Here is a 23,820-nt window from a genome sequence, read left to right as displayed (position 1 = left end):
CGGAAAAGCATTGTTCGAAATAAAAAATTTAATTGCCTGCAAAATTTGCACCTAGTCCTTTTGACTACATGCAGATCACCTTAGGGTGAAATCAATAATATTGAAAGTTAAGTTCATATATATATATATATAAAATCTGTTTTTTAAGAAGCCTGGCATTATCTACACAAAGCAAGAGCAATAGAAACTGAATGAATAAATGTTTTATGATACCCCAGCGCCAAAACACCCTTGGCTATAGTGAAAGAAACTAATCTTTAATGATATGCACTGTGTATCGGCATTCAAAATAAGCACTTGTCCATTTGTCCTGACAAATAAAAATCAGCTCTGAAAAGCAAAATGTTCAATGAGTTTCATTTTGAGCAATCAAAAACATCATTCTTGTTCTGAACTATCACAAACCATTTATTTGGACGTGAAAATATTGGCGGATAAGTAGATTTTTAGATGTTTGTCCAGTGGACTAGTGAACAATTCTGCTTATTTCTATCACTGTGTATACAGTAGTACACGTTTTTAATTTAATATAATTTCAATATTAATGTTAAGAGAATTGTACCATAATGAAAATGGGACCTATTTCTTGTCTGCAAAACAGTCATCACATGGTTTGGCCATTATGAAAATAGGATCTATTTCTGGTCTGCAAAACGGTCGTCACATGGTTTGGTCATTATGAAAATAGGACCTATTTCTGGTCTACAGAAGAGTCATCACTTGGTTTGGTTAAAGATGAAAATTACCCAGATTTATCCGAATTTCATTTTTTATTTTTTTTTATTATTATTGTGCAGGTTTTTCAACATTTTCTATACTCCATCTAAAACATACTTGTAAAGACCATTTAAGACCATTGTGCAACCCCTAACCCTAGGGCCAATCTCAATACCCGGCCATCAATATTAACACTTCTGGGCTTCTGTTTTCTTCTTCTGTTAACGGACTTCATCTCTGCGTAATGAATATGATCTCAAGTGACTCCACAGGTTACCAATACAGTAATGAATGCTTTGTTTATGATTCGGTGTCCTGCTTCAGATGGCTGTCGGTTACAAACCGAGCAAAGGAGGCAAACATTGCTTTCTTTTGGATGTTCACTTCTGCCTTGATGCCCCTGCTTGAAAAATTTTAGCTCGTCGTCAGCTCTTTTCTGACACCAATTTGTCTGCCATCCTTTTATCAATTTTTCCTTTAAAGTCCATCTTCTACTGTTTTGATTGAATTGTTCTGAAACTTGGTACAATGAGCCTCGGAGCTACCTTCCAAATTATACACATTTGGCAAAGTTTTAAGTTTTATTAAATTTAAACATTTTAAATTGAAATTTGACATTGAAAATTTAATAGTGTTATCTTTAGAGTTTTTATCGAATAGTTCTGAAACTTGGTACTTTCACTCTCTGGGGAAGTGGTGGTCTTTACAAATTAATTATCTACTACTCACAAAATTGGAAATTAAATAGAGGAGCTCTATTGTTTTTTTCAAGCTTTGCATTTTATATAAATGTTTTATAAATTAGTGATAACTGAACACAATTACATACACCATTGGATATATGTACATGAGGATGTGAACAAACTTACTGTAGTGTGTAAGGATTGTGTATAACAATTAAACCACTATGTTCGATATTAGTTTGGTGGGGTTTTTTTTATGAATGTCACAGTGAAATCGTGGATTTTAACTTGTTAACAGGTGTATAATATATGTGAACACTGCCACTGTGTGAATCTGTGTTTGATCAAATTTGTTTATGAAATCTTACTGTTACAAGTTGGTGTTGTTTGTCAGATATTGTTATCTTGGTGTTTGCCTTTTTTTAATCACGGAAGCATCACAGGCGAGCGCTCTACCGCCAGAACTAACTCCCCGACAGACGTCCATTCCCGACAGAACTACAGACGTCCATTCCCGACAGAACTAACTCCCCGACAGACGTCCATTCCCGACAGAACTAACTCCCCGACAGACGTCCATTTCCGACAGAACTAACTCCCCGACAGACGTCCATTCCCTAAGTGCTGTTACATTGTTCTTTGTGAATAAAAAGATGTCATTTTACATTTATTTCTATTTATTTATGTGAATGGGTTTGTGTGGGTGTCTGGTTGATTTTGTTTTCCAGTGGGGTTTTGTCCGTTGACCGATTTCTTCAAGAGATTGGCTAGTGGACGGGTTCACAACACAGGAGATGCTCACATTGTGAGTGTAAGTTAGTTAGCCAGTGGTATCGTATTAAAAATGTTATTATCAAGTGGTATTTTGTAAAACTTAGTTTTGTTTAACGACAACACCAGAGCACATTGATTTATTAATCATCGGCTATTGCATGTCAAACATTTGGTGATTTGACAGTCTTAAGAGAGGAAATCTGCTACATTCTCCCTTTAGAAGCAAGGGATCTTTTACATGCACTATCCCACAGACAGGATACCACGATCTTTGATATACCAGTTATGGTGCACTGGTTGGAAAGAGAAATAGCCCAATGGGTACACCGATGGGGTTCGATCCTAGACCGATTACGCATCAGGCAAGCGCTTTACCACAGGGCTAGGTCCCGCCCCTATTTTGTAAAGATGTTGACTGATGACAAAACAAGATTACATGACATTCTGTAAACATATTGGCTGGTTACTTGGATACGATATGTCGACTGATGACAAAACAAGATTACATGACATTCTGTAAACATACTGGCTGGTTACTTGGATACGATATGTCGACTGATGACAAAACAAGATTACATGACATTCTGTAAACATACTGGCTGGTTACTTGGATACGATATGTCGACTGATGACAAAACAAGATTACATGACATTCTGTAAACATATTGGCTGGTTACTTGGATACGATATGTCGACTGATGACAAAACAAGATTACATGACATTCTGTAAACATACTGGCTGGTTACTTGGATACGATATGTCGACTGATGACAAAACAAGATTACATGACATTCTGTAAACATACTGGCTGGTTACTTGGATACGATATGTGGACTGATGACAAAACAAGATTACATGACATTCTGTAAACATACTGGCTGGTTACTTGGATACGATATGTGGACTGATGACAAAACAAGATTACATGACATTCTGTAAACATACTGGCTGGTTACTTGGATACGATATGTGGACTGATGACAAAACAAGATTACATGACATTCTGTAAACATATTGGCTGGTTACTTGGATACGATATGTGGACTGATGACAAAACAAGATTACATGACATTCTGTAAACATACTGGCTGGTTACTTGGATACGATATGTCGACTGATGACAAAACAAGATTACATGACATTCTGTAAACATACTGGCTGGTTACTTGGATACGATATGTCGACTGATGACAAAACAAGATTACATGACATTCTGTAAACATACTGGCTGGTTACTTGGATACGATATGTCGACTGATGACAAAACAAGATTACATGACATTCTGTAAACATACTGGCTGGTTACTTGGATACGATATGTCGACTGATGACAAAACAAGATTACATGACATTCTGTAAACATACTGGCTGGTTACTTGGATACGATATGTCGACTGATGACAAAACAAGATTACATGACATTCTGTAAACATACTGGCTGGTTACTTGGATACGATATGTCGACTGATGACAAAACAAGATTACATGACATTCTGTAAACATACTGGCTGGTTACTTGGATACGATATGTCGACTGATGACAAAACAAGATTACATGACATTCTGTAAACATACTGGCTGGTTACTTGGATACGATATGTCGACTGATGACAAAACAAGATTACATGACATTCTGTAAACATACTGGCTGGTTACTTGGATACGATATGTCGACTGATGACAAAACAAGATTACATGACATTCTGTAAACATACTGGCTGGTTACTGGGATACGATATGTCGACTGATGACAAAACAAGATTACATGACATTCTGTAAACATACTGGCTGGTTACTCGGATACGATATGTGGACTGATGACAAAACAAGATTACATGACATTCTGTAAACATACTGGCTGGTTACTCGGATACGATATGTGGACTGATGACAAAACAAGATTACATGACATTCTGTAAACATATTGGCTGGTTACTCGGATACGATATGTGGACTGATGACAAAACAAGATTACATGACATTCTGTAAACATATTGGCTGGTTACTCGGATACGATATGTGGACTGATGACAAAACAAGATTACATGACATTCTGTAAACATATTGGCTGGTTACTTGGATACGATATGTGGACTGATGACAAAACAAGATTACATGACATTCTGTAAACATATTGGCTGGTTACTTGGATACGATATGTGGACTGATGACAAAACAAGATTACATGACATTCTGTAAACATATTGGCTGGTTACTTGGATACGATATGTGGACTGATGACAAAACAAGATTACATGACATTCTGTAAACATATTGGCTGGTTACTTGGATACGATATGTGGACTGATGACAAAACAAGATTACATGACATTCTGTAAACATATTGGCTGGTTACTCGGATACGATATGTGGACTAATGACAGAACAAGATTACATGACATTCTGTAAACATATTGGCTGGTTACTCGGATACGATATGTGGACTAATGACAGAACAAGATTACATGACATTCTGTAAACATACTGGCTGGTTACTTGGATACGATATGTGGACTAATGACAGAACAAGATTACAAGACATTCTGTAAACATACTGGCTGGTTACTTGGATACGATATGTGGACTAATGACAGAACAAGATTACATGACATTCTGTAAACATACTGGCTGGTTACTCGGATACGATATGTGGACTAATGACAGAACAAGATTACATTACATTCTGTAAACATACTGGCTGGTTACTCGGATACGATATGTCGACTAATGACAGAACAAGATTACATGACATTCTGTAAACATACTGGCTGGTTACTCGGATACGATATGTCGACTAATGACAGAACAAGATTACATGACATTCTGTAAACATACTGGCTGGTTACTCGGATACGATATGTCGACTAATGACAGAACAAGATTACATGACATTCTGTAAACATACTGGCTGGTTACTCGGATACGATATTTCGACTAATGACAGAACAAGTTTACATGACATTCTGTAAACATACTGGCTGGTTACTCGGATACGATATGTCGACTAATGACAAAACAATATTACATGACATGGTTACTCGGATACGATATGTTGACTAATGACAAAACAACATTACATGACATTAGGGTAAACATATTGGCTGGTTACTCTGATACGATATGTTGACTAATGACAAAACAATATTACATGACATGGTTACTCGGATACGATATGGTGACTAATGACAAAACAATATTACATGACATGGTTACTCGGATACGATATGTTGACTAATGACAAAACAAGGTTACATGACATGGTTACTCGGATACGATATGTTGACTAATGACAAAACAAGATTACATGACATGGTTACTCGGATACGATATGTTGACTAATGACAAAACAAGATTACATGACATTAGGGTAAACATATTGGCTGGTTACTCGGATACGATGTTGACTAATGATGGTCAGATGGGTCGCCAACAGTTTTGTGTATCATTGATGAAATTTGTCACTTTACATGTAAGACATTGCATCATGGTTACTGTAAGCCATTGGACTTTATGTGTGATATTGTGAGATGCTAGTGTAACACCAGAAGCGTTCGATATGAAGATTTAGGGGGTCAGCTGTCTGCCTCCAGCACCCATACTGGAGCACATTTTCGCATTCTGGTAAAATAGCTGTTTGGTTGTTGACTAATAATAGTTATCCAGATTCGGACATTTAACTTAATTTCGAGTTCCCCGCCACACTCGAACACAAACAAATGGGAGCCCGTACAGCTATGGGCAAGACCCTGTGATGGAACGTCTCAAGGCTCAGTCAAGTCATATCTGTAGTCAAACGTTAAATCGCAGTCTAAATTTGAATTATTATAGTAATACATAGGCGATAGGCGTACGGGCTCCCAATTGTATACGGGTGGGGTGAGGGCGGCTAATTTTTGCCCGAATTAAACGAAAATACCCTAATCTGGATAACATTTATTCACATTACGTCGCGTGAGAGCTAAAAGGTCGTAAGTGGCAAATAGGACCTAAAACGTCTTTCTTGCATATTCTGAATCGTCATCCCCGATTACATATTGCCACAAAAAAATTGTAGCGTTGTCGCTAATACAAAAGGATTTAAATGGTCGTAAGTGAATTACAGATACCAATTTGCACGAAAATAGACGTAACTGACACAGTACATACGACTTTTCTCCGATATGGTTGCTGTCCATTATGTGAACACGACTGGTCGTGTGTGGTAGATAAACCCTTTTTAAATACAGTTCGAACATACATACATACATACAAGAAAAAGTGTAAAAATATATATATGTATAAGTGTGGTTTTATAGTTTGGAAGTCACCATAGTGGTGAATCTGGGGTGGCAACTATATTTTAATTCGCCTTTCATCATGGTTTAGCGTGCATAATATTCAGAGTTGGAAACGCAGTGCTGCCACCGCATCCGTCCCGGCGCCTGTTGTTATGTTCAAATGAGGATGAAATCAACAGTGGCGCGCTTGCATTCAATCTCCTTGATTTCGATAAATTCGCAAACAATAATATAATGGGATCGCCGTCCGCGTTTTATTAAGGCGGAGCTCAAGTAGGAAGAAATTACAAACAGAAGAACAAATATGGCTGCGCCCAATCGACAATCTGTGCATGCGACAAAAGTGGTTCCATGGTTGGACAGAAACGAGTTTCTTGGTGTTTACAGTGATCTGTTCAGTGATGATTTACAGATAAGAAGGTACGGCGTTGACAAGGTAGCCGTATGGAAAAGCCGAGTTCAGCAAGACCTATCAATCGCGATTGAAAGTTCGGCAGCTTTGATTTCCGTTTTGTGTGACCACGAAGAAGCACAAAAAGCCGGAACCACAAGGTACCTCGACGACCGACTTCGCTCGATGTACAGCATGGCACTTATTCGGTTTGTGAACCACGTGACTCAGCGAGGCCAGACGAAGTATTACGCCATGCCGGTGCACGAGCTGGCGCTGCAGTGCGGAATCCCGCTGTGGATCGTGCGCCTGCGACACGACGCCACCCACAGGAACCTACCGTCACTCGACTTGCTGTATTCGGGCGCTATCTTGGCACTGCAGTGGTTGCATTCCGACTTCTGGATTAGCAATTTGCCAGAGACACTCACAGACCAACTGGACGATGACGAGTCGGCCAATACAGTTGCCAGCAGATCTCGTCTTCGGCGTATCATACAAACATTTGCAGACGCGAGATGCAGAGAGCTGCAAACATCTCCTGATATTAATTCACATGAGCACGAATTAATGGTTGAGCTACAGAATTGTCTGACAGAAACAAACAAAAAACATCTTATTTCCAGCATTATGGATGATGGACATGTGTTTTCAAATAAGTATTTTGACCTGTTGGACATAAATGAAGAGGATGTTGCATGTTCAGGTTTATTGCTTCCTGCACAATTATTCAATTTGTGGCAGCCACTCTTACGCACGTTAAATAAATTGAATTTACTGTCATCATTGTGTGAGATGATGATACGTACACTCACCAACGATAGCACTCTCAGGAATCGCCTAGTCGCCGGCTGGCTGCTTGCAGTTTGCCGTGATGGTCTGGGCTGCAAGAAGTTGTTCAACGGACGTACTCTCATCCCTTGGAAACAGCTGCTTCTGTTGTGTCTTCAGAATCCAAACCAGTTTACCCACAGTGTTACTGAGATTCTTATTAAAAGGACTGACAAGGGACAGTTCCACGAGAAAGCAGAACTGCTCAGATGCCTGTTGTCTGTGTATAACACTGATGCTCCCATTACAGCCGACTACCATCACGATGGTAGCACCTACAGTATTGGTGATATATCGGCCCTGGCACAACCACGCAGAATAGGAACTGGTTCCGAAGAGCATTCTTCCGATCCAGAATTGTCCAGTGTTGGAGGTATGTGGCAGTTAAGCCACATTCATACTAAATGGTCCTCAATTCCGTTTGGAGTACTTCCAGGACAAAACCTCACGTACGGCAGCTTGGAGCTTAGTGGTGTTGATACCGACACTGGTGTCACAAATGCAGATCACAGTACTGAGGACAGAGTTGGCCGACGAGAAGACTTTGACATGATGGACACACTTACTGACACAGAAATTAACAACCATAATCCATGGTCTTTAGAACACACAGAAACATTGAAACAGACAGTTGTTTTGTTTTGAAAATGATTGTCTTAAATGAGTTTCCGTGATTGTAGTTTCATTCATTCAATGAAATAAAAGTGTTTTGATAAAGGTATATGATAGCTGTTATTTGTTTGATTTCATAAGCACCTGAGCTAGAAAACTCGTAAGGATTGCACCTGATAATGACTTGTGTAATATTACTAATAATATCTATGATTTACCGTCTTTGACATACCAGTTGTTAAGCACTGGTCGAGATGAAATAAACGTCCTGACGGGCCACCATCTCATACATTGGTGATTCTTGGTGTGTGTGGGGGGGGGGGGGGGGGGGGGGGGGGGGCTTAACACGGTACAACTCTCGTGGTTACCATTTTTAACTTCGCAGACATGAATGGACCTTACAAACTAGGCATGCACAGGGGTGTGGTGGAGAGTAGACTGACAGGAGAATCTCGACACTGCAGGTTCTGCAGGCGCAAAGCGACACAAAGGGGGTGGTGGGGGGGGGGGGGGGTCTTTTCAATTTCTTCAGGCACGACGGGACCAACTGAACATTGGAGGGTAGTGGGACTAAGTGTTCGGAGAATGCCATGCCGAATTAAAATAAAAAATAAAAATAAAAAAACCTATTTGAAATGCGTCAGTTTCCTCTCGTACGTTTTATGTGCATACCTTCATCCCCTTCCCAATATTCCGAGTTATGCTGGAAATTCCTTATTTGAACATTTGGATTTAAAAAAAAACTTTTCAAAGGAGTAGCTTACGCCCTCGAACCCTGGTCAGGTCACAGTTTTTAAAACGTGCACGTTCAGAGCAAGCTTAGACGTTTATATTCCCCTCCCTGGACTATCTGATTGACAGCGCCAAGCATGGATTGAAGATGTGTGTGTGTGTGTGTGTGTGTGTGTGTGTGTGTGTGTGTGTGCGTGTGCGCGCGCGTGTGTTAGTTTTTGTCAGACTGTCGAAGCAAGGGAGACAACCGTTATACTCTTCACATCGAGAGGAGTAAAACGAGTTCAACCACAACAATCTCGGCAGCATATTACCTGATGATGTCGTGACAGCGGTGTATGGAAATATTGTCTTCATGAAATACATCGTTTGATGGCGGCATCAGACAAGAAGGTGATATCACTGAAAAACGTCAATGACCTGTCTACAGCAGCCATCACTGTCACAGGAAGCGGGGAATTCTCCGTGATCGTCGGTAAGAGTTGGGTGTAGACGGTCCTATATCATATATATGCACGAGGAAGTTTGCAGTTTTAACTTCTGACTTTATTTGGCGGTACGAGTTCCGATCCTTCTAGCATTCAGTATATTCAGGTTTAGGGTTAGCGTTATGTATAGTATTAAGAACTCTTTAAAAAAAAATAACAACAACAAAAAAACACGTAAAAAATAAAAATGTGTCACGTGAGAATGATCATGAGTTACAGGATACTTTAGTCCTAAGGGAACAATCAGTTCAGAAATAAATAACTTAGGGACGGTCCATAAATATCGATGTGCTTCACAATCCGAACAATGTTCGGAAAGGGGGGGGGGGGGTAAAAGCCATGTTTGGATTGCTTTTCAGGTAAAACATCGGTCCATCGAAGGTCAATGTTTCGTACACATTATATCAATGTTTTTATGTTAGGATTAGGGGAGGGGGGGGAGGGGGTCAAACCCAATCCTAACATTGTTAGGATTATGAAAACCATTGACATTGGACCGTCCCTTATAGTCCGAGAACAACCTTCCCTGATAGAAACCGACTATCGACATAAATCATTAGATGTGTCAAGTGCAGTTGAAGTGGGATTGGAACCCAACAATATCGATTTCCGCATCCCTTGCCCTCACCATCAAGCATTCAAAAAAAAAAAGATTGCTTTTTTAACGACACCACTAGAGCACATTTATTAATCATCAGCTATTGGATGTCAAGCATATAGTGATTTTTGACAGTCATAGAGAGGAAACCTGCTACATTTTTTTCATTAGTACTAGTAGCAAGGGATTTTTTATATGCACCATCCCACAGACAGGATAGCACATACCTTGGCCTTTGATATGTGTTTCAACAAAATATGGTACCATTTCTAGTTTATACAGGGTTTCTGCCAGAGGGTAAAACGGGTATACATGGTACATACCCATATGTTTTGGCAGATGTTTTTGTTTTTTGTTAACCTTTTGACAAAATTAGTTTCTTTTATCATTACTCAGTGTTTCTGCCAGAAAGAAATTTTTGGGTATGGCGCTATGGAATTGAATTCAACCACAGACAACAGGAGGTATGGGAGGCCTCCCTAAGAAAGAAAATGGGTTAAGTTTAGGGTTAGGATTAAGAAAAGATACAGTAATGATAAGAATAATTGATTTTGTCAAAAAGTTAACTTAACAAAAATTAAATCTGCCAAACATTTGGGTATGGCACCATATCTGTTTTAGCGTCTGGCAGAAACTCTGTTACTGCATGATTTTCTTAACTCTAGGCCTAAACTTAACAGATTTTCTTTCTGGGGGAGGCCTCCATTACCCTCTGTTGACTGTGTATTCAATTCCATAGCACCATATACCCAAACATTTCTTTCTGGCAGAAACATTGAAATATACAGTACTTGTTAAAATCGCATATTCTCATGGGTTTCCTTGAGAGTGGTGAATGCAACACATATTTAGTCAGGGTTGAAAATTAACATGAAAACCAAGGTTGCCAGCAGGGCCAGTTGAAGAAAAATCATACTGGCCCTTCTCAGATTCAACTAACCCTCCAATTGTCACATTGGAATTTAACTGCACAGCTAAAATTAAAACTAGAGTGGTTTTTTTTTGTTGAATAATAACTGTTTGCGTTAAAGAAAACCGATAAATTGACGTTTAACTTCATAATGAATAAAGTAAAACTTCATATAAAAACGATGTCATTAAGTTTTAAACCCATACCAACTCGTATAAAAAAACAAAACAGTATAAAGAAACATGTTTCTTTACAAAGTACTATTAAAGCCGCACACCCTAGTTCCATCCAGCGAAAATAAATTATAATTTGGTTAATCTACAAACCTGTAACACACTTAGATCACGTTTTTATCAAATGGAGTGAAAAAGCAGGTTTTATATTGATAAATACCATGGGAATCCCCATGTCCCAATTGTTTGAAATAATTTTGAAAGTTAGTATTCTGATGTCACCGGTAGAAGCACAACAATGCCTATGTCACGACAAATTTCACAGACTTGGGGTGCGTTCGTTTCACCTCTCCTGGACATGTTCCAACTGTTCTGTCCTGGTTGTATCCCCTCTCCAGATATCGTAAGACTTAGCAAAATTATTGGTTTTAAGGGTTTGTAACGTTTTGTATTGAGACACTTACTTGTCTGAACTTTATTGTTACTGAAAATGTTTACGAACTGTGAAGAAAAATCTCACAAATGAACAACAACAAATCGGATGTTGATTGCGCGAACCGTGCACGAGAAAACAAACCGAACCAAAATGATAACGGTCACGTGATATACCAACGTCTGTGACATTAAAAATAGATTGGACCTCGCTTGCTTAACGGTTTTTTTCTCGACAACACGTTTTGTGAAAAAATTCAAAAAATGCATTTCGTGGTTTTACAAACATCAGGATTACCAAAAAGCACTTCAGGTGAATGGAAATGTGTATTCTAAATAATAAAATGTAAGTAAAGTGCAATTTTATTTGTGAAAAATGGGGTTTAATTGCGAAAAACAACGCTGTAATGGTTAACAAATAAACGTAACTAGGGTGTGTCCCTTTAAATTAAACATATTAAATCTCATTTTTAATACAGGGTTAAAGATAATGCAACTTACAAACAGACTAAAGGTAGAACTGCGCATACTTTAGTAAACTAGTATGGGAGTGGCAGTCCTCTGTGGCAATGCAAGAGGGATGGAATACATTTTGTGGTGATTCAAGATGGGTGAAATTCCCAGCAAATGATTTCCTCGGGAGTGGCTGTTCTCCTAGATAGAGATCCATGGAATCATCCACTATTTTGCCAAATGCCTATTCAACTATGCTTTAATTGTACAGAGATACAGCCCTGAACATAGCATATTTTATTATGGTCGTGTCATTCAGATTACCTTGGATGTTCCATCAAATGCCTTGAAACTTGTATCACAAAAAAAAGAGGTAACCTGTGCAGTTTGATTGTAATTTGTGAAGAATTTTTGTTTTAGTTTACACTGCACTTTTACCCCAATAAAATGTTATTTGCGATGGTATGGGTTTAAAACTTAATAAATTAATATGTTTTTATATTAATTTTATCGTTATTCATTATGTTGGCGCTGTCAAAATATAGAACATGTCTTCTGCTGCCATATCTATAGTTCGCGCCAACATAGACGAGGTGTCTTTTGTCACATTCGTTTCAGTATCAGTGTGTTTCTTTTTTAACTAGTACCATACTCGCCAGACACTAAAATTGATGGTCGCCCAATGGACTACCTTTCTAAAATTCTTAGTCGCCCTTAGCCAATAAAAGTCGCGACCGGGCGACTGCTAATTTTCAACCCTGTTTAGTATGTTTGTATATTTTAAAACAAGTTCTACAAGTATCTGTGATAATGTTTTCAGATATGTTTTTTGTTGATAATTTGGACCAACATTGGTTTGTTTAGCACACTGTTTCCATGGTTGATATGGTTCAGTCTTTATTTTGGGCTTTTTTGAAGATTTTATTTTTGCTATGTTGTGTTAACCTTTCACAGCTGTTAACTCTCAGATCTGTTTTTCATTTTGTCTTGATAGTTTCACTGCAGTATTGGTTTGTTTACCACAGTTCCATACACTGTTTTCATTGTCTTGCATGTGGCATTTATTTTTGTAGTTTTGAAGATTTTTATTTTGTGGTATTTACTGTCATTAAACAATCATTCATTCATTCATTCATTCATTCTTTGTATTGCCCTACTTTCTCCAAAATGGTTTCCATGTTCAGTGTTTCAGTGCAGTACATCAGACCTGGTGATCGTGTTATTTATAGACCACATGTGGTAACCATAGCGCTAAGCAGTTCACTGTTGACCCTGTATTGTTGTAGTACACATTGTTTCTTTTTTCTTTTCTTTTTTGTCTTAAACAATAACAGTGAAAATTGACAGGCACACAAGAAACATAACATCATATTTAGACTGTCATTAATGCAAGTATACAACCCCTGACTACAATGGCCCACAGCAGTCACAATGTCCACCCATCTGCTGTGCAGTTTTTACTTCTTCTTCTTTTTTGCCATGGTCTATATATATATATTTTTTTCTTTCAACAGCATGTTTTTTTTTATTTGTATATTTTCTTAATTTTGCTTGTATTTCCTATAGTATTATGGTTTTGAGTTTGTCACTAATATGTTTAATGTTTAGCTGTTTGTAATGTGTACAGGGCTAAATGCTGAAGACACAGTATGCATGGTTCAGGCAATGTGTGTGTTTACAGGGCTGAATGCTAAAGACATGGTGTTCATGTAATGTGTGTGTTTACAGGGCTGAATGCTGAAGACACAGTGAGCATGGTTCATGTAATGTGTGTGTGTACAGGGCTGAATGCTGAAGACATGGTGTGCATGGTTCATGTAATGTGTGGGTTTACAGGGCTGGATGCTGAAGACGCAGTGTGCATGGTTCATGTAATGTGTGTGTGTTTAATGCTGAAGACACGGTGTACATGGTTCATGTAATGTGTGTGTGTGTTTACAGGTGTGCATGGTTCATGTAATGTGTGTGTTTACAGGACTGAATGCTGAAGACACGGTGTGCATGGTTCATGTAATGTGTGTGTGTTTACAGGGCTGAATGCTGAAGACACGGTGTGCATGGTTCATGTAATGTGTGTGTGTTTACAGGGCTGAATGCTGAAGACACGGTGTGCATGGTTCATGTAATGTGTGTGTGTTTACAGGGCTGAATGCTGAATACACGGTGTGCATGGTTCATGTCGTGTGTGTGTGTTTACAGGGCTGAATGCTGAAGACACGGTGTGCATGGTTCATGTCGTGTGTGTGTTTACAGGGCTGAATGCTGAAGACACGGTGTGCATGGTTCATGTAATGTGTGTGTGTGTTTACAGGGCTGAATGCTGAAGACACGGTGTGCATGGTTCATGTAATGTGCGTGTGTTTACAGGGCTGAATGCTGAAGACACGGTGTGCATGGTTCATGTAATGTGCGTGTGTTTACAGGGCTGAATGCTGAAGACACGGTGTGCATGGTTCATGTAATGTGCGTGTGTTTACAGGGCTGAATGCTGAAGACACGGTGTGCATGGTTCATGTAATGTGCGTGTGTTTACAGGGCTGAATGCTGAAGACACGGTGTGCATGGTTCATGTAATGTGCGTGTGTTTACAGGGCTGAATGCTGAAGACACGGTGTGCATGGTTCATGTAATGTGCGTGTGTTTACAGGGCTGAATGCTGAAGACACGGTGTGCATGGTTCATGTAATGTGCGTGTGTTTACAGGGCTGAATGCTGAAGACACGGTGTGCATGGTTCATCTAATGTGTGTGTGTTTACAGGGCTGAATGCTGAAGACACGGTGTGCATGGTTCATCTAATGTGTGTGTGTTTACAGGGCTGAATGCTGAAGACACGGTGTGCATGGTTCATCAAATGTGTGTGTGTTTACAGGGCTGAATGCTGAAGACACGGTGTGCATGGTTCATCTAATGTGTGTGTGTTTACAGGGCTGAATGCTGAAGACACGGTGTGCATGGTTCATGTCGTGTGTGTGTGTTTACAGGGCTGAATGCTGAAGACACGGTGTGCATGGTTCATGTCGTGTGTGTGTTTACAGGGCTGAATGCTGAAGACACGGTGTGCATGGTTCATGTAATGTGTGTGTGTGTTTACAGGGCTGAATGCTGAAGACACGGTGTGCATGGTTCATGTAATGTGTGTGTGTTTACAGGGCTGAATGCTGAAGACACGGTGTGCATGGTTCATGTAATGTGCGTGTGTTTACAGGGCTGAATGCTGAAGACACGGTGTGCATGGTTCATGTAATGTGTGTGTGTGTTTACAGGGCTGAATGCTGAAGACACGGTGTGCATGGTTCATGTAATGTGTGTGTGTGTTTACAGGGCTGAATGCTGAAGACACGGTGTGCATGGTTCATGTAATGTGTGTGTGTTTACAGGGCTGAATGCTGAAGACACGGTGTGCATGGTTCATGTAATGTGTGTGTGTTTACAGGGCTGAATGCTGAAGACACGGTGTGCATGGTTCATGTAATGTGTGTGTGTTTACAGGGCTGAATGCTGAAGACACGGTGTGCATGGTTCATCTAATGTGTGTGTGTTTACAGGGCTGAATGCTGAAGACACGGTGTGCATGGTTCATCTAATGTGTGTGTGTTTACAGGGCTGAATGCTGAAGACACGGTGTGCATGGTTCATCTAATGTGTGTGTGTTTACAGGGCTGAATGCTGAAGACACGGTGTGCATGGTTCATCTAATGTGTGTGTGTTTACAGGGCTGAATGCTGAAGACACGGTGTGCATGGTTCATCTAATGTGTGTGTGTTTACAGGGCTGAATGCTGAAGACACGGTGTGCATGGTTCATCTAATGTGTGTGTGTTTACAGGGCTGAATGCTGAAGACACGGTGTGCATGGTTCATCTAATGTGTGTGTGTTTACAGGGCTGAATGCTGAAGACACGGTGTGCATGGTTCATCAAATGTGTGTGTGTTTACAGGGCTGAATGCTGAAGACACGGTGTGCATGGTTCATCTAATGTGTGTGTGTTTACAGGGCTGAATGCTGAAGACACGGTGTGCATGGTTCATCTAATGTGTGTGTGTTTACAGGGCTGAATGCTGAAGACACGGTGTGCATGGTTCATCTAATGTGTGTGTGTTTACAGGGCTGAATGCTGAAGACACGGTGTGCATGGTTCATGTAATGTGCGTGTGTTTACAGGGCTGAATGCTGAAGACACGGTGTGCATGGTTCATGTCGTGTGTGTGTTTACAGGGCTGAATGCTGAAGACACGGTGTGCATGGTTCATGTAATGTGTGTGTGTTTACAGGGCTGAATGCTGAAGACACGGTGTGCATGGTTCATGTAATGTGTGTGTTTACAGGGCTGAATGCTGAAGACACGGTGTGCATGGTTCATCTAATGTGTGTGTGTTTACAGGGCTGAATGCTGAAGACACGGTGTGCATGGTTCATGTAATGTGCGTGTGTTTACAGGGCTGAATGCTGAAGACACGGTGTGCATGGTTCATCTAATGTGCGTGTGTTTACAGGGCTGAATGCTGAAGACACGGTGTGCATGGTTCATCTAATGTGTGTGTGTTTACAGGGCTGAATGCTGAAGACACGGTGTGCATGGTTCATCAAATGTGTGTGTGTTTACAGGGCTGAATGCTGAAGACACGGTGTGCATGGTTCATCTAATGTGTGTGTGTTTACAGGGCTGAATGCTGAAGACACGGTGTGCATGGTTCATGTCGTGTGTGTGTTTACAGGGCTGAATGCTGAAGACACGGTGTGCATGGTTCATGTAATGTGTGTGTGTTTACAGGGCTGAATGCTGAAGACACGGTGTGCATGGTTCATGTAATGTGCGTGTGTTTACAGGGCTGAATGCTGAAGACACGGTGTGCATGGTTCATGTAATGTGTGTGTGTGTTTACAGGGCTGAATGCTGAAGACACGGTGTGCATGGTTCATGTAATGTGTGTGTGTTTACAGGGCTGAATGCTGAAGACACGGTGTGCATGGTTCATGTAATGTGTGTGTGTTTACAGGGCTGAATGCTGAAGACACGGTGTGCATGGTTCATCTAATGTGTGTGTGTTTACAGGGCTGAATGCTGAAGACACGGTGTGCATGGTTCATCTAATGTGTGTGTGTTTACAGGGCTGAATGCTGAAGACACGGTGTGCATGGTTCATCTAATGTGTGTGTGTTTACAGGGCTGAATGCTGAAGACACGGTGTGCATGGTTCATCAAATGTGTGTGTGTTTACAGGGCTGAATGCTGAAGACACGGTGTGCATGGTTCATCTAATGTGTGTGTGTTTACAGGGCTGAATGCTGAAGACACGGTGTGCATGGTTCATCTAATGTGTGTGTGTTTACAGGGCTGAATGCTGAAGACACGGTGTGCATGGTTCATCTAATGTGTGTGTGTTTACAGGGCTGAATGCTGAAGACACGGTGTGCATGGTTCATCTAATGTGTGTGTGTTTACAGGGCTGAATGCTGAAGACACGGTGTGCATGGTTCATCTAATGTGTGTGTGTTTACAGGGCTGAATGCTGAAGACACGGTGTGCATGGTTCATCTAATGTGTGTGTGTTTACAGGGCTGAATGCTGAAGACACGGTGTGCATGGTTCATCTAATGTGTGTGTGTTTACAGGGCTGAATGCTGAAGACACGGTGTGCATGGTTCATGTAATGTGCGTGTGTTTACAGGGCTGAATGCTGAAGACACGGTGTGCATGGTTCATGTCGTGTGTGTGTTTACAGGGCTGAATGCTGAAGACACGGTGTGCATGGTTCATGTAATGTGTGTGTGTTTACAGGGCTGAATGCTGAAGACACGGTGTGCATGGTTCATGTAATGTGTGTGTTTACAGGGCTGAATGCTGAAGACACGGTGTGCATGGTTCATCTAATGTGTGTGTGTTTACAGGGCTGAATGCTGAAGACACGGTGTGCATGGTTCATCTAATGTGCGTGTGTTTACAGGGCTGAATGCTGAAGACACGGTGTGCATGGTTCATCTAATGTGCGTGTGTTTACAGGGCTGAATGCTGAAGACACGGTGTGCATGGTTCATCTAATGTGTGTGTGTTTACAGGGCTGAATGCTGAAGACACGGTGTGCATGGTTCATCAAATGTGTGTGTGTTTACAGGGCTGAATGCTGAAGACACGGTGTGCATGGTTCATCTAATGTGTGTGTGTTTACAGGGCTGAATGCTGAAGACACGGTGTGCATGGTTCATGTCGTGTGTGTGTTTACAGGGCTGAATGCTGAAGACACGGTGTGCATGGTTCATGTAATGTGTGTGTGTTTACAGGGCTGAATGCTGAAGACACGGTGTGCATGGTTCATGTAATGTGCGTGTGTTTACAGGGCTGAATGCTGAAGACACGGTGTGCATGGTTCATGTAATGTGTGTGTGTGTTTACAGGGCTGAATGCTGAAGACACGGTGTGCATGGTTCATGTAATGTGTGTGTGTTTACAGGGCTGAATGCTGAAGACACGGTGTGCATGGTTCATGTAATGTGTGTGTGTTTACAGGGCTGAATGCTGAAGACACGGTGTGCATGGTTCATCTAATGTGTGTGTGTTTACAGGGCTGAATGCTGAAGACACGGTGTGCATGGTTCATCTAATGTGTGTGTGTTTACAGGGCTGAATGCTGAAGACACGGTGTGCATGGTTCATCTAATGTGTGTGTGTTTACAGGGCTGAATGCTGAAGACACGGTGTGCATGGTTCATCTAATGTGTGTGTGTTTACAGGGCTGAATGCTGAAGACACGGTGTGCATGGTTCATCAAATGTGTGTGTGTTTACAGGGCTGAATGCTGAAGACACGGTGTGCATGGTTCATCAAATGTGTGTGTGTTTACAGGGCTGAATGCTGAAGACACGGTGTGCATGGTTCATCTAATGTGTGTGTGTTTACAGGGCTGAATGCTGAAGACACGGTGTGCATGGTTCATCTAATGTGTGTGTGTTTACAGGGCTGAATGCTGAAGACACGGTGTGCATGGTTCATCTAATGTGTGTGTGTTTACAGGGCTGAATGCTGAAGACACGGTGTGCATGGTTCATCTAATGTGTGTGTGTTTACAGGGCTGAATGCTGAAGACACGGTGTGCATGGTTCATGTAATGTGCGTGTGTTTACAGGGCTGAATGCTGAAGACACGGTGTGCATGGTTCATGTCGTGTGTGTGTTTACAGGGCTGAATGCTGAAGACACGGTGTGCATGGTTCATGTAATGTGTGTGTGTTTACAGGGCTGAATGCTGAAGACACGGTGTGCATGGTTCATGTAATGTGTGTGTGTTTACAGGGCTGAATGCTGAAGACACGGTGTGCATGGTTCATGTCGTGTGTGTGTTTACAGGGCTGAATGCTGAAGACACGGTGTGCATGGTTCATGTAATGTGTGTGTGTTTACAGGGCTGAATGCTGAAGACACGGTGTGCATGGTTCATGTAATGTGTGTGTGTTTACAGGGCTGAATGCTGAAGACACGGTGTGCATGGTTCATGTAATGTGCGTGTGTTTACAGGGCTGAATGCTGAAGACACGGTGTGCATGGTTCATGTAATGTGTGTGTGTGTTTACAGGGCTGAATGCTGAAGACACGGTGTGCATGGTTCATGTAATGTGTGTGTGTTTACAGGGCTGAATGCTGAAGACACGGTGTGCATGGTTCATGTAATGTGTGTGTGTTTACAGGGCTGAATGCTGAAGACACAGTGTGCATGGTTCATGTAATGTGTGTGTCTTTACAGGGCTGAATGCTGAAGACACAGTGTGCATGGTTCATTCGGACAGAGATGAGGGCAGGAAGATTTGTGTCCCGTTGTTCCTGGTTACAGTCTGGCCCACAAGTGGGATGACCATCGCACCAACCAACAAAGATCTCAAGTGTTTTGTCAACAGCAATATCATCACATCGGAGACCAACTTACTGCCAGGTAACGATGTATGGGTGGTGGGTGGTGGGTGGTGGGTGGGTGGGTGGGTGGTGGGTGGGTGGGTGTTGGGTAAAGGGGGACAGGACATAACCCAGTGGTAAAGCTTGATGTGTGGTCAGTCTAGGATAGATCCCCGTCATTGGGCCCATTGGTCTATTTCTCGTTCCATCCAGTGCACCACGACTGGTGTATCAAAGGCTATGGTATGTGTTATCCTGTCTATGGGATGGTGCATATAAGAGATCCTTTGCTACTAACAGAAAAATGTACTGGGTTTCTTCTCTAAGACTCTAATGTTTGATATCCAATAGCTTAACTGTCATAAACATTGATTATCATCATTGCATAAATTTGTCATATTTCACTATTTTTACTTCATTTCTCATAAATAAATTTAACAAATTAATAAATCTCACATGTAAATGCAATCTTAGCCTAAATAACAAGCCCACAGTAACAGGGGGAGGGGGTGGGAGGAAAGGGGCCTGTGTACCCCCATTTTAGGATGAAAATGTAAATTGTTTTCCCTACGCTATATAAATAAAGATAAAAATGTGTCAAAGAATTATTGATCATGTAGTCACCCTAGATTTTCAAATAAAAGTAATCTATTTCAAAATGTACTATATATATACAGTGTTCGAGATTAACGGTATCCCGATATCCCGGGGATACTAGAAATTAATTTTTGGATACAAGACTTCAAGAACCCAGTATCCCACCGTGATACTTTATAATGGTTTTGTTTTTGTGTTGTTGTTGTTGTTTGTTGGGTTTTTTGTGTGTTTTTTAATCCTGCGTTTTTATTTTTTGCTGAAACAATGAAAGTTGTCATTTACTAGTGAAGTTAAGTAACAGTGTCGTCCACGTTTGTTACAATGTTATTTATGAATTTCATTTAAGTGGGATACTTAATTATCAGGTGGGATACCAGATTTTGAATGTTATTATCCAACTGGGATATTGCCCAACATTTTTAATCTCGAACCCTGATATATATATATATGTATATATGTGGACTGTTGCAACGTTGTATTTAGAATACTTAAAATATACTGTATATGGAGCAGGGTTCTCACTGGCCTTTCTCCAGTGGGGGTCATTTGAGCTTTCTTGTGGAATTTGGGGACTCCCATAATAGGAGTTTAAGTTAAAACTAAAAACCATAAGAGTCCTGTCCAAGTTCCATGCTTCAAAGGACACTTTTCGAGGGTCAGTGAGATCCCTGATGGAGTATTATTAAAATATTTACTGCATGTTAAAATAGTCTTTTGTATATACAGTACTGTTGAACTCTATACAGTAATATTAAACTGACTATACATATTTCTACGTATATATAATTTTCTCCATAAGCAGACATACTGCTGGGCATATTTTGTTTGGTATCTGCTAATAGCATTAATAATCCCATTAATACTAATTGTGTTAATTACCTCTTAATAATGTGCTGCTGTTTCTACTGGTACACATATTCTGTGTTTATTGGTGAAAGGTTCACGTTAGAGACTGGAGACAGGGTAATAATGCTCGTTTTTTTAAAATTATAAATCTTTCTGATAGGGGGCATAATGTAGCTCAGTGTTAAGAGTGCTTGCCTCATCATTGGTAGGTCATGGGATCGATTGCTCCCAGAGGAACCTATGTTTTTCCCTATTGTAACTAGTGCCCCATGACTGATCATCAAACAGCATTGTACATGTCATCTCTCTCTGTCTCTGTCTCTGTCTCTCTCTCTGTCTCTCCCTCTGTCTCTCTCTCTCCCTCTGTCTCTCTCTCTCTCCCTCTCTCTGTCTCTCTCTCTGTCTGTCTCTCTGTCTCTCTCTCTCTCTGTCTCTCTCTCTCTCTCTCTCTCTCTCTCTCTCACACGTGTGTGTGTGTGTGTCTCTTTAACTCTCTCTCCCACTGTGTCTTTCCCCATCTCCCACTGTCTCCCCCTCTCTCTTTCTTTTTCTCTCTTGACGTACAATGAGAATACTCTCTGTAGTATAAACCATCCGTAGTGTAAAATGTGCTGGTATGTTGATAAACATTGCTTTCCTTTCTATGCCGTTATAAAAGGCTCTGTCATAGAGATTGGCGACAAGGTGATGGAGTTCTGTGATGGACCGGTTCCGCGAATTCGCCGCCGCCATCTGCCTCCAACCCCCGGGGTCCGCGTGTTGCCGGCCGCACCCCCCAAACCCAACAGAAACACCAAGGCAGCACCCTCCCCCGTAGAGCCAGACAAGGTAAACATAGGTTTATTAATTAAACACCTAACAGGAACACCAAAACTGCACCCTCCCCCGCACAGCCTGGCAAGGTATTTACAAAGATGGTTATTAATTAAACACCTAACAGAAACATCAAGACTGCACCCTCCTCCACACAGTCTGATATTTTAAACATATGTTAAACACCAAACAGAAACACCAAGACAGCACCCTCCCCCACACAACCAGACAAGGTAAACATAGGTTTATTAATTAATCACCTCACAGAAACATCAAGACTGCACCCTCCCCCACACAACCAGACAAGGTAAAGATAGGTTTATTAATTAATCACCTAACAGAAACACCAACATTGAAACCTCCCCAGTGTGCCTGCCAAGGACCTAATATTTTTCCGATTTAAACACAATCCATTTTAGAATTTGGAAAATATGCGACCATTAATCTTGGCCGGTTTTGACAGAATTCCAGTTTGCTGAGGGTCCGGTTTAGACAGGTTTCACTGTACATCAAATATACTGAAGATATGTTTAAATATTTTATTGTTTGTTTAGTGTTTTGAATCATAGCCAAAATATTACATGAACTGTGCATATTTTGTAGATACCATCATATTACATGAACTGTGTATATTTCGTAGATACCATCATATTACAAGAACTGTGTATATTTCGTAGATACGATCATATTACATGAACTGTGTATATTTTGTAGATACCATCATAATAACGAGGGGAAATATTACATGAACTGTGTATATTTCGTAGATACCATAATAACGAGGGGAAATTGTACATGAACTGTGTATATTTCGTAGATATCATCATAATAACGAGGGGAAATATTACATGAACTGTGTATATTTCGTAGATACCATAATAACGAGGGGAAATTGTACATGAACTGTGTATATTTCGTAGATATCATCATAATAACGAGGGGAAATATTACATGAACTGTGTATATTTCGTAGATACCATCATAATAACGAGGGGAAATATTACATGAACTGTGTATATTTCGTAGATACCATCATAATAACGAGGGGAAATATTACATGAACTGTGTATATTTCGTAGATACCATAATAACGAGGGGAAATTGTACATGAACTGTGTATATTTCGTAGATATCATCATAATAACGAGGGGAAATATTACATGAACTGTGTATATTTCGTAGATACCATCATAATAACGAGGGGAAATATTACATGAACTGTGTATATTTCGTAGATACCATCATAATAACGAGGGGAAATATTACATGAACTGTGTATATTTCGTAGATATCGTCATAATAACGAGGGGAAATTGTACATGAACTGTGTATATTTCGTAGATACCGTCATAATAACGAGGAGAAATATTACATGAACTGTGTATATTTCATACGAGGGGAAATATTACATGAACTGTGTATATTTCGTAGATACCATCATAATAACGAGGGGAAATATTACATGAACTGTGTATATTTCGTAGATACCATCATAATAACGAGGGGAAATATTACATGAACTGTGTATATTTCGTAGATACCATCATAATAACGAGGTGAAATATTACATGAACTGTGTATATTTCGTAGATACCATCATAATAACGAG

The 23,820-nt window shown here is 40.5% G+C and overlaps 2 protein-coding genes across 2 annotated transcripts in view; both read left to right on the top strand.

Moving 5' to 3' along the window:
• Positions 1-6,752: 6,752 nt before the first annotated feature.
• Positions 6,753-8,395, top strand: LOC121367100 (ribosomal biogenesis protein LAS1L-like). Its single transcript, XM_041491260.1, has one exon. The coding sequence runs from the start codon at positions 6,757-6,759 to the stop codon at positions 8,317-8,319; it is 1,563 nt and encodes a 520-aa protein (XP_041347194.1). The 5' UTR covers positions 6,753-6,756; the 3' UTR covers positions 8,320-8,395.
• Positions 8,396-9,315: 920 nt separating this feature from the next.
• LOC121367090 overlaps positions 9,316-23,820 on the top strand; it is a 53,054-nt gene continuing 38,549 nt past the window's right edge. The window contains exons 1-3 of the mRNA XM_041491256.1: positions 9,316-9,493; positions 19,810-19,995; positions 22,057-22,226. Of these exons, the coding sequence (XP_041347190.1) occupies positions 9,391-9,493; positions 19,810-19,995; positions 22,057-22,226 (459 nt within the window). The 5' untranslated portion in view covers positions 9,316-9,390. The remainder of the gene's footprint in view (positions 9,494-19,809; positions 19,996-22,056; positions 22,227-23,820) is intronic.

Source organism: Gigantopelta aegis, chromosome 3 (genome assembly GCF_016097555.1).
Source record: "Gigantopelta aegis isolate Gae_Host chromosome 3, Gae_host_genome, whole genome shotgun sequence".
In the NCBI taxonomy this organism is placed as follows: Eukaryota; Metazoa; Mollusca; class Gastropoda; order Neomphalida; family Peltospiridae; genus Gigantopelta; species Gigantopelta aegis.
The sequence above is the reverse complement of the archived record's forward strand: the minus strand, read 5'-3'. Positions and strand labels throughout refer to the sequence as shown.

Coding starts and splice junctions, on each gene's coding strand:
- LOC121367100 (XM_041491260.1), top strand. CDS start 6,757: ATGGCTGCGCCCAATCGACAATCTGTGCATGCGACAAAAGTGGTTCCA.